The 11,377-nt window shown below is 42.4% G+C and overlaps 1 protein-coding gene across 4 annotated transcripts in view; it reads left to right on the forward strand.

Annotated features, from left to right (window-relative positions):
- Positions 1 to 11,377, forward strand: part of LOC112236585 (epidermal growth factor receptor substrate 15-like 1) — a 71,430-nt gene that overhangs the window by 20,281 nt on the left and 39,772 nt on the right. For all 4 annotated transcript variants that reach the window (XM_042329103.1, XM_042329102.1, XM_042329104.1 and 1 more), the window contains exons 12-17: positions 1,689 to 1,774; positions 2,618 to 2,690; positions 3,067 to 3,228; positions 4,601 to 4,798; positions 9,724 to 9,903; positions 10,524 to 10,647. In XM_042329103.1, the coding sequence (XP_042185037.1) occupies positions 1,689 to 1,774; positions 2,618 to 2,690; positions 3,067 to 3,228; positions 4,601 to 4,798; positions 9,724 to 9,903; positions 10,524 to 10,647 (823 nt within the window). The remainder of the gene's footprint in view (positions 1 to 1,688; positions 1,775 to 2,617; positions 2,691 to 3,066; positions 3,229 to 4,600; positions 4,799 to 9,723; positions 9,904 to 10,523; positions 10,648 to 11,377) is intronic.

Here is an 11,377-nt window from a genome sequence, read left to right on the forward strand (position 1 = left end):
AGGGTGAGGCCGGGTGCTGCAGACTGTTGTAGTGCCCTCGCCAATTCATTCATCATTCATCATATGTTGAAGAGTGTGGGGCTCAAGCTGCATCCCTGTCTCAACCCATGGCCCTGAGAAAATAAATCTATGTTTAATAGCCCATTTTAACTGCACATTTGTTATTTGTGTACATTGATTTAATCATGTTATATGCTTTCCCTCCCAACACTGCTTTCCATCAATTTTTATAGCAGACCCTCATGCCAAATTTTGAAATCAACAAAGCGCGATAAGACTTGTTTTGTTTGTCAATTGGGGTGTGTAGGATGAATACGTGCTTTGTCATACGGTATGTTGGTAAGAAGCCGATTTGTCATTTGCTCAGGAAGTTGTTTTTACTGAGTAAATGTTGGATTTTTCTGAGATTACGGCTGACGCCTATTCCACTGTAATTATTGCGGTCAAAATTGTCTCCACTTTTGTGGATTGGGGTGATCAAATCAGTCAATGTTGTTGAAGAGTTTAAGAATAGCCTATTTGAATTTGTGGTCTGTATATTTGATAATTTCATTGAGGATACCATCAACACCACAGGCCGTTTTAGGTTGTAGGGTTTAATCCTTTACTTCATCCAATGTAATTGGAGAATCCAGTGGGTTCTGGTCTTTAGTAGCTGATTCTAAGTTTACTAAATGATCATGTATATCTTTTAGCTTTTGTTTCTTTGTTATATGTCCAAATGGTTGGAGAAGTGGTTTTATCCGTACATCTCCATTTTGGATAGATAGCTCTTTGTGTTTTTTGTTTAGTGCGTTCCAATTTTCCCAGAAGGGATTTGATTCTATGCATTCTTAAATCACGTTGAGCTGATTTCTGTCATGCTGTTCCGTCTTTTTCTGTATTATCTGAGTGATTCACCAGAGTGAAGCCATAGGCTCAGATTTTCTGCTTCTCTATGGTTTTGTTTGGATAGGTTTCTCAACAGTTTTTCTTAGGTTTTTACATTCAACATCAAACCATTTCTCATTGATGTTAGTTGTCTTAGGTCTTCTGCCTGAATTTAAATATGATATGTTAGCTGATAGGTCAAATATATTGTTCAGGCTTCCTACTGCTAAGTTTACACCTTCACTATTGCAGGAAAACATTTTGTCCAGGAAGTTGTCTAGAAGGGAGTAGATTTGTTGTTGGCCAGGTTTGGTAGGTTTCTACAATACCCTCCGTCTATCCTTAACATTCCTTAATAGTATGCAGTTTGTTCGGCTTCGATGCTTCGTGGTTGATTATTGCTCCGCTCAAGTAGATTGTGATTTTGCTGTGATCTGATAGGTTTGTCAGTGGTCTGACTGTGAACGCTCTGACAGACCCTGGGTTGAGGTCAGGGATAAAGTAGTCTACAGTACTACTGCCAAGAGATGCTATAGGTGTACCTACCGTAGGAGTCCCCTCGAAGCCTACCGTTGACTATGTACTACATACCCAGCATGCGACAGAGCTCCTTCCTGTGTTAACGTTGTGGTGATGCAGCAGTAGTGAGATCCTCTCTCTCCCTCAGAGCAGAATCTCTCTGACCTACTCTTCTTCTTCTCTCCTCTGTTTCTCCACACCCCACTCTCTACTCCTTTTTTTGACCTTTCCTTCTCTTATCGCTCTTCTGTCACCCTGTTCATCCCTCCCCTCTTTTCCTCATCCTCTGCCCCCCCCAGGACAACAGCAGTTCTACAGAGTCAGCTGACCTGACAGGCATCAAAGAGCTGGATGACATCAGTCAGGAAATCGCCCAGCTGCAGAGGTGAGCCCCTCCTAGAACACTGAGCTCAGAACAATGAGCTCAGAACACTAAGCCTAGAACTCTAAGCCTAGAACTCTAAGCTTAGAACACTAAGCTTAGAACACTAACCCTAGAACTCTAAGCCTAGAACTCTAAGCCTAGAACACTACCCCTAGAAATCTAAGCCTAGAACTCTAAGCCTAGAACTCTAAGCCTAGAACTCTAAGCCTAGATCTCTAAGCCTAGAACACTACCCCTAGAACTCTAACCCTAGAACTCTAAGCCTAGATCACTAACCCTAGAACTCTAACCCTAGATCACTAACCCTAACCCCTATTGCTCGACTGGAGGACATCTTTGTTTGTCATTTCTTTTAACAGCCAGGGGGAGATCTTCTCCGTTGGATTAAATCTACTTTGATTGTCTGTTGTTCACAGAAATGTACTTTGTGTACAGAATCCTTGCCCAATGACTGAAGCACAGCCAAGGAGATGAGGATAGGAAGCTATGTTTTCCCTACTGATCCTCGTGCCTTGTGGGTTTCCCTGATGTGTGTTCTTTAAACCGTGTCCTCTTCATACTGCCTCCTCAGCACTCTTATCTTTTACAGCACTCTTACCTTTTTACACTCAGGTAACCTGGTGACACAAAGGCCTTGTTGCCGTGTCTAGCATTGGCTAGGGCAGTGTTTCTCGATCCATACCTCGCAGATCCCCTAGACACTGCACAGTCAACTAATCTCCAAGCACATGGGTGAGGTAATAACGTACAATTTGACATGATCTCCTTCTCACCTAGCTGTGTGTGTGTGTGTGTGTGTGTGTGTGTGTGTGTGTGTGTGTGTGTGTGTGTGTGTGGTTGCAGAGAGAAGTATACTCTGGAGCAGGACATCAGGGACAAAGAGGAAGCCATCAGACAGAAGAACAAGGAAATTCAGGTGAGACCCACAGGAAGTCAGGGACCCATTTTATGGATGAATCGTTCTTAATGGGCCTAATCCACGGGAATGGAACTCTCATCCTGAAGTGTCTCATGGACTACACATCTTGTTCAATCACAACTACTCAAAACGGATTGGAGGAAAATATATGACTCCACCCCCCCCCCCCTCAAACCTAAACTTCCAATTATTTTTGGGATGGAGGTGAGAAGAGGGAGGATGCAAGGAATCAAGGAAAGACAAATTTAGAAAGCGCCTATATCTCTATTGCTGAGGTCTGCGCTGGTCTCCTTCCCTTCCACCATTTCCTCAGGAGATGCAGGGGGACCAGGGGAGCGGTGGTCTGGTCTGATTACTGCATGTATTTTAACAGGAGATGCTAGAGGACCTGGACCAGGAGAGTGGTGGTCTGCAGGACCTGGAGGCCCAGAAGCAGGATGCTCAGCAGCAGCTGGAGGAGATGGACCAGCAGAGGAACAAGCTGGAGGGCATGCTGAAAGACGTCCATCTGAAGTGTCAGGATCAGTCCACCCTGGTCAGTCAGCAACACACCTATACAATCATGGTCTAGACAGGAAAAACTCTGTCCCCAGTTAAGGCTGTGATGGCCATAGAATTTTGGATGCTGGTTATTGGTCAACCAAATGATCGCGATCACCGTTATAACCGTTTCGACTAGCCAATAATTCATTTGTTGTACTTTTTATTTATTCTCCTCTACTCCGCTCCTGACTGCATGTGCTGCTTCTGCAGGGAGCGGGGTGTTGCCTAGGCATCCAAAGACTCATTTGCTACAACACCTTGCTTGTTTCAGCAAGGAGCAACAGAGTTAAGGACGTTGTAGAGTCCATGTTACAGCAGAAACGGACTCAACTGTCCCATCTTTTTATTTTTTTTATTTTACCTTTATTTTACCAGGCAAGTCAGTTAACAAATTCTTATTTTCAATGACGGCCTAGGAACAGTGGGTTAACTGGTCTAGGAACAGTGGGTTAACTGGTCTAGGAACAGTGGGTTAACTGGTCTAGGAACAGTGGGTTAACTGGTCTAGGAACAGTGGGTTAACTGGTCTAGGAACAGTGGGTTAACTGGTCTAGGAACAGTGGGTTAACTGGTCTAGGAACAGTGGGTTAACTGGTCTAGGAACAGTGGGTTAACTGGTCTAGGAACAGTGGGTTAACTGGTCTAGGAACAGTGGGTTAACTGGTCTAGGAACAGTGGGTTAACTGGTCTAGGAACAGTGGGTTAACTGGTCTAGGAACAGTGGGTTAACTGGTCTAGGAACAGTGGGTTAACTGGTCTAGGAACAGTGGGTTAACTGGTCTAGGAACAGTGGGTTAACTGGTCTAGGAACAGTGGGTTAACTGGTCTAGGAACAGTGGGTTAACTGGTCTAGGAACAGTGGGTTAACTGGTCTAGGAACAGTGGGTTAACTGGTCTAGGAACAGTGGGTTAACTGGTCTAGGAACAGTGGGTTAACTGGTCTAGGAACAGTGGGTTAACTGGTCTAGGAACAGTGGGTCAACTGGTCTAGGAACAGTGGGTTAACTGGTCTAGGAACAGTGGGTTAACTGGTCTAGGAACAGTGGGTTAACTGGTCTAGGAACAGTGGGTTAACTGGCTGTTCAGGGGCAGAATGACAGATTTGTACCTTGTCAGCTCGGGGGTTTGAACTTTCCGGTTACTAGTCCAACGCTCTTAACCACTAGGCTCCCCTGCCGCCCCAGTCAGCTGTTTATTTCATGGTGATCTTCATTGGTTACCCGGTTATATGGTATATATGCCACCCCTAACCCCAGTTTATAGAGGCTTATCTGAATGTCCGAAACAATTGTCCCCATTTACAGGCCGTCACTAGTGCTTATCACATCTTATTTACATAGGATTCCTCTTCTCCCTCCGTCCAGATCTCATCCTTACAGACCCAGATCCACAGTCAGGAGTCTGACCTGCAGAGTCAGGAGACTGAGCTGAGTCGTACCAAGTCTGACCTGAACAAACTGCAGTTGGAGGAGAAGCAGCTAGAGCAGAACCTACTGACCGGACGCATGCAGCTAGACTCGATCATCAAGTCACTCAAGGCCACCCAGGATGAGATCAACCAGGTACGTGGATAGAGAGATGCTATAGCTCATTATCATAGACAGATGTCGTATTAAATGAACATGCTGTCACGTTTGGAGTAGAATGTCACTTTTTAATGGCCATCAGGAAAATAGAAATGTTCCCTTTTTAATGCCTAAATGAAAATGTTCCCCATTTTGCTTCTACCTATCCGATGCTTTCAGATCTAGCGTGTGGTTCTTAAACTTTTTGTAGCTCCAGAACCAAATGAGAAATTGACTGTCCTCCCTTGACCCAAATGGTTCTGCAAACGACCCCAATTTAGAAGAAATTGTGTGTGATTTCTAGATGTACTCTCATAACTCACTACCCACCTCTCACATGCCCAGGGCCCACTTTGGGTCCCGCCCGTGGTTTAAGAAACCCTGGACTAGAGGGTACGGGCTAGGGGTTGTTTCTGGATGGGACTCTCACAGAAACAGACAGTGTTATTTTTGTAGACTGACAACCCATTGTCCCCGCAGGCTTTTATTAATAATGTTTTAAATGTAGGGTTGTGGCGGCCATTACATTTTGGCAGCCGGTAATTGTTAAGCAAATAACTGTCGGTGTAACGGTAATTGACCATTAATTAACATTAACATGTTAAGCATCTCCTGTCTTCCACACATAGCCTACAAGCCACTGATGCAGACCTTTCGAACATGTATATTAAATAAATAAATAAATAAAAAGTAGAAAAATCCATGATTTATTTTAGACATATTCAAAGAAACATGATATGAAGAAAATGTAGTCTATTTCAGAAGAACATGCTCTGAGTTGTCCCTTATCTGGCTGTGCCATATGGCCATGGGCTACACTAGGTGCTTTTAGCAGACAATAGTTGCTTAGAATTCCATGGTATTATTTTATAGAATGAAGAATACAATTGAACAAAGCTGAATAAAATAGAAAGGATATTTTCTTCAAATGATTTCCGAGGGAGTGAACACGTGTTGAGCAGTTAACAAAGAAACAGGAACTCCTATATGCTTAGTTGAGCTGTTTATGCCATGTTAGTTGTGATACAAACGTTGGGCTATATGTCTCGATTTTTATTACATTCTAATGCTGCGTAATGCGACTTAAATGATGACTTGAAAAAAGTTTCACGAAAGGCATGATCTCTGCTTTGTTTTGTTTTTGCGCAGGCTGTACACACTTCATCAGTCTCTCATTCACAATTTGACAAGCACTTGATAATGGCTCCAATTTCCTGTTGGCATCCCGCTTGTGTTGCCGTAAGGCCCCCTGAAAAAACCCATGCCTTTTGTGGCCAGTGGTCGTTGTGCTCTTGAGCTGAATATGAATAATTATTATTCCCTTCTCAAATCAAATCAAAGTTTATTTGTCACGTGCGCTGAATACAACAGGTGTAGGTAGACCTTACAGTGAAATGCTGAATACAACAGGTGTAGGTAGACCATACAGTGAAATGATTAATAAAACAGGTGTAGGTAGACCTTACAGTGAAATGCTGAATACAACAGGTGTAGGTAGACCTTACAGTGAAATGCTGAATACAACAGGTGTAGGTAGACCTTACAGTGAAATGCTGAATACAACAGGTGTAGGTAGACCTTACAGTGAAATGCTGAATACAACAGGTGTAGGTAGACCTTACAGTGAAATGCTGAATACAACAGGTGTAGGTAGACCATACAGTGAAATGCTGAATACAACAGGTGTAGGTAGACCTTACAGTGAAATGCTGAATACAACAGGTGTAGGTAGACCTTACAGTGAAATGCTGAATACAACAGGTGTAGGTAGACCTTACAGTGAAATGCTGAATACAACAGGTGTAGGTAGACCTTACAGTGAAATGCTGAATACAACAGGTGTAGGTAGACCATACAGTGAAATGCTGAATAAAACAGGTGTAGGTAGACCTTACAGTGAAATGCTGAATACAACAGGTGTAGGTAGACCTTACAGTGAAATGCTGAATACAACAGGTGTAGTAGACCTTACAGTGAAATGCTTACTTACAGGCTCTAACCAATAGTTCAGAAAAGTTATTAGGTGAACAATAGGTAAGTAAAGAAATAAAAACAACAGTAAAAAGACAGGCTATATACAGTAGCGAGGCTATAAAAGTAGCAAGGCTACATACAGACACCGATTGGTCAGGCTGATTGAGGTAGTATGTAGATATGGTTAAAGTGACTATGCATATATGATGAACAGAGAGTAGCAGTAGCGTAAAAGAGGGGGTGGAGGGTGGTGGGACACAATGCAAATAGTCCAGGTACCCATTTGATTACCTGTTCAGGAGTCTTATGGCTTGGGAGTAAAAACTGTTGAGAAGCCTTTTTGTCCTAGACTTGGCACTCCGGTACCGCTTGACATGTGGTAGTAGAGAGAACAGTCTATGACTGGGGTGGCTGGGGTCTTTGACAATTATTTGGGCCTTCTTCTGACACCGCCTGGTGTAGAGGTCCTGGATGGCAGGCAGCTTAGCCCCAGTGATGTACTGGGCCTTACGCACTTCCCTCTGTAATGCCTTGTGGTCGGAGGCCGAGCAATTGCCGTACAAGGCAGTGATGCAACCAGTCAGGATGCTCTCGATGGTGCAGCTGTCGAACTTTTTGAGGATCTCAGGTGCTCCGAACCACCTCTCACTCGCATGGCTCTCTCAGACATCTCAATTCTTATTAGCCAATGTCCGTCACGTGATCCGGTCCTTCTCACAGGCATCTCCGCTCTGAAGTAGGCTACAAGTTAAGAAAGACACATCAGGGACGCAACTGCGCACGTTCTTCTTATCGTATTCCGAGGCACATGTTGAACTGTCTACATTTACTTTTCGTCAGCCAACAAGATGAGTAGGCCTAACGACCAGCAAAAAGCACCAGCCTATGTTCATCTCCTATCCCCCAGAGTACAAAAGTTGACATTTTCTATTGGTCAACTCGTCCTTCTGTGTGAGAAATAAATAATTCAAACATAGTCTGGGACAGTTGTGGGATGCGATTAGATCTCAAATTAATACAACCACTAGCGTCAACAAAACACATTTCTATGCAATGAAGCTGACTCAACCGATCAGAACGTTCAGCTTGATATATGATCAACTATCAGGCTACTTATTCACATTATTTATTTAAGGGGCGGCAGGTGGTCTAGTGGTTAAGAGCGTTGGGCCAGTAACTGAAAGGTCGCTGGTTCGAATCCCCTGAGACAACTTAGGTGGAAATGTGCCGATGTGCTCTTGAGCAAAGCACTTGACCTTAATTGCTCCTGTAAGTCGCTCTGGAAACGAGCATCTGCTAAATGACTAAAATGTTCCAAAATGCAATCAATTAGCGTGAAAACGCCTTCCTCAAGTGACCGCAAATGCAATTTATGCATGTAAATGCTTTATTATAAAGGTGCTATTTTATGGCGTAAATGATACTCCTCTAATCTTGAAACTCACACACTGGTAATGTATACCAGTCTACACCGGTTGTAAAGCGGATTAATAATGGGCTTCATTTTAACAAGTTATTTGGACACTAGTTGTGATACAAACCTTATCAAAACATATAGGCCTATGGGCTAGCTTACATGAGGTATGCCACTATTGATTTTAAATAGTTGCAAAAAAAATGTACAAAGGCATCCGCTATTCACAAGTGATAATACGTCATTCACAAGTGATAATACGTCATTCACAAGTGATAATATGTAATTTACAAGTGATAATACGTCATTCACAAGTGATAATACGTCATTCACAAGTGATAATACGTCATTTACAAGTGATAATACGTCATTCACAAGTGATAATACGTCATTCACAAGTGATAATACGTCATTCACAAGTGATAATACGTCATTCACAAGTGATAATACGACATTCACAAATGATAATACGTCATTCACAAATGATAATACGTCATTCACAAGTGATAATACGTCATTCACAAGTGATAATACGACATTCACAAGTGATAATACGTCATTCACAAATGATAATACGTCATTCACAAATGATAATACGCCATTCACAAGTGATAATACGTCATTCACAAGTGATAATACGTCATTCACAAGTGATAATATGTAATTTACAAGTGATAATACGTCATTCACAAGTGATAATACGTCATTCACAAGTGATAATACGTCATTCACAAGTGATAATACGTAATTCACAAGTGATAATACGCCATTCACAAGTGATAATACGTCATTCACAAGTGATAATACGTCATTCACAAGTGATAATACGTCATTCACAAGTGATAATACGCCATTCACAAGTGATAGGGGACAGTATTAGCCTATTAGACTATTCTTAATTTAATCTTGTTTAAATAATATATGTGTGAAATTAATTTTGATTTAGAATGGACCATTATCATGCGCTTGTCTCATAACAGGGGGATAATACATGTCATCTATGCACTTAAATAGCGAATGTAAGACGCCTTTCCAGTGGTTTATATTCATGTCAGCTAGGTAGGCTATACTTCTGTTATAAATGTGATTAATATTAGCAGAGATGTTAAATAAATATAGTAGGTCTAGCCTATAGAAAATTGATGGGATCCTCCTCTTTTTATTAGAGGCCATCACTCTGTTTTCTCCCATAATTGCGTAGCCAATAGAAATGTTGTGCAACATGAGCTCATGGGCTCTCATGAAGTGCTTGATTTAGATGTTCCGTTACATTTGTATTGATGTCAGTGATGACAGGGACAATAGAGTGCTGAGTACCAGGCAGTTAGCAATTTTGGTGCGTTTCTAATAACTATCAGCAGCATCAAGCCTTGTTACCGTGACTAAACGGTCACATGGAGTTTAACTGCGGTCATGACTCGTGACTGGCGGTGTGGCGGTAATACGCTCACCGCAACAGCCCTACATACTTAATCTCTTTTACTAGAACTACCGGTGTTACTGGAGACTCACTGACATCCCTTTATCCCTTTAGGCTCGTAGTAAGCTTTCTCAGATCCAGGACAGTCAACAGGAGGTGACTAAGACTATAGAGCAATACAACAACGCTCTGAACGGAACCCACAGCCAGACTCATGCTGGCAGCATGACCAACCTGGCAGACATGAGCGAAGTAGGATTCTCAGAGAGGGAGAATGGAGAATTTGGCGCCAGGGTGAGTAGTGTTGTCATGATACCAGGGTCGTGTTCATTAGGCATCAAATGGAATAAAACTGATTTGAAATGGGGAGTGACTACCTGAATAAGAAATGCTTATTTTTGTTTTCCGTTGCAAAACATTTAGAGCTAAGTAGTGGCTTAATAAAGACGACCAAAGACTGGAAAGAGCTTGCCTATACTTTAATATACACTGAGAGTACAAAACATTAATAATCTAACTTGCTTTTTCCATGACATGGACTACAATCCTGTTTTGATGTCACTTGTTAAATCCACTTCAATCAGGGGAGGAGACAGGTTAAAGAAGGATTTTTAAGCAACTCAATATTGGGAAGGTGTTCTTAATGTTTTCTACGCTCAGTGTATATTATATACTCAGCTATTCATGTGGAGCTCTAACTGTGTTTAGTGTGACCTCACTTCCTGTTGCTCACACCTGACAGACTTGATACCTTTTTATTCAATGTTCATTATGTTAGAGATGACAAGAAGAAGCGTCTACGTTCAGTTCCGCTTGGTAAAGTGTTGTTGTCCCAAAGTTAAGGCAATCCAGTTGATTTGAATGGAAGTGGAGAAGATTTTGAGGTTGAGCAATCTGAATATTTTGTCCCCCAGAATCAGGAGGACTCTTTCAAATCGAGGATAGCCATGTTCAGCACCAACAAATCAACACCAGAACCCCTTCCAGCAGCAGACCCCTTCCAGACAGAGGACCCCTTCAAATCAGACCCCTTCAAAGGTAACTTTATAAATATATTATACCAAATGAATGTTTATGCAAAATATTGTTGGAACAATTCTGGAATGATTGTAATTCCATGGCCCAGGACTGTATGTTCCAGAGGCTATGAGGTTCTATTCCTTTAGAGAAAAGTGTGTGGTCATAAACACATGTGCTTGGCTAATGAAGTACACCTGAACAGAACAGAAAGGCCTCCATGTGCTTGGCTCATCAAATCAAATCAAATTTATTTATATAGCCCTTCGTACATCAGCTGATATCTCAGTGCTGTACAGAAACCCAGCCTAAAACCCCAAACAGCAAGCAATGCAGGTGTAGAAGCACGGTGGCTAGGAAAAACTCCCTAGAAAGGCCAAAACCTAGGAAGAAACCGAGAGAGGAACCAGGCTGTGTGGGGTGGCCAGTCCTCTTCTGGCTGTGCCGGGTGGAGATTATAACAGAACATGGCCAAGATGTTCAAATGTTCATAAATGACCAGCATGGTCCAATAATAATAAGGCAGAACAGTTGAATCTGGAGCAGCAGCACGGCCAGGTGGACTGGGGACAGCAAGGAGTCATCATGTCAGGTAGTCCTGAGGCATGGTCGCAGGTCCTCCGAGAGAGAGAAAGAAAGAGAGAGAATTAGAGAGAGCACACTTAAATTCACACAGGACACCGAATAGGACAGGAGAAGTACTCCAGATATAACAAACTGACCCCAGCCCCCCGACAAATAAACTACTGCA

This window comes from Oncorhynchus tshawytscha, linkage group LG10 (genome assembly GCF_018296145.1).
Source record: "Oncorhynchus tshawytscha isolate Ot180627B linkage group LG10, Otsh_v2.0, whole genome shotgun sequence".
NCBI classification, from domain to species: Eukaryota; Metazoa; Chordata; class Actinopteri; order Salmoniformes; family Salmonidae; genus Oncorhynchus; species Oncorhynchus tshawytscha.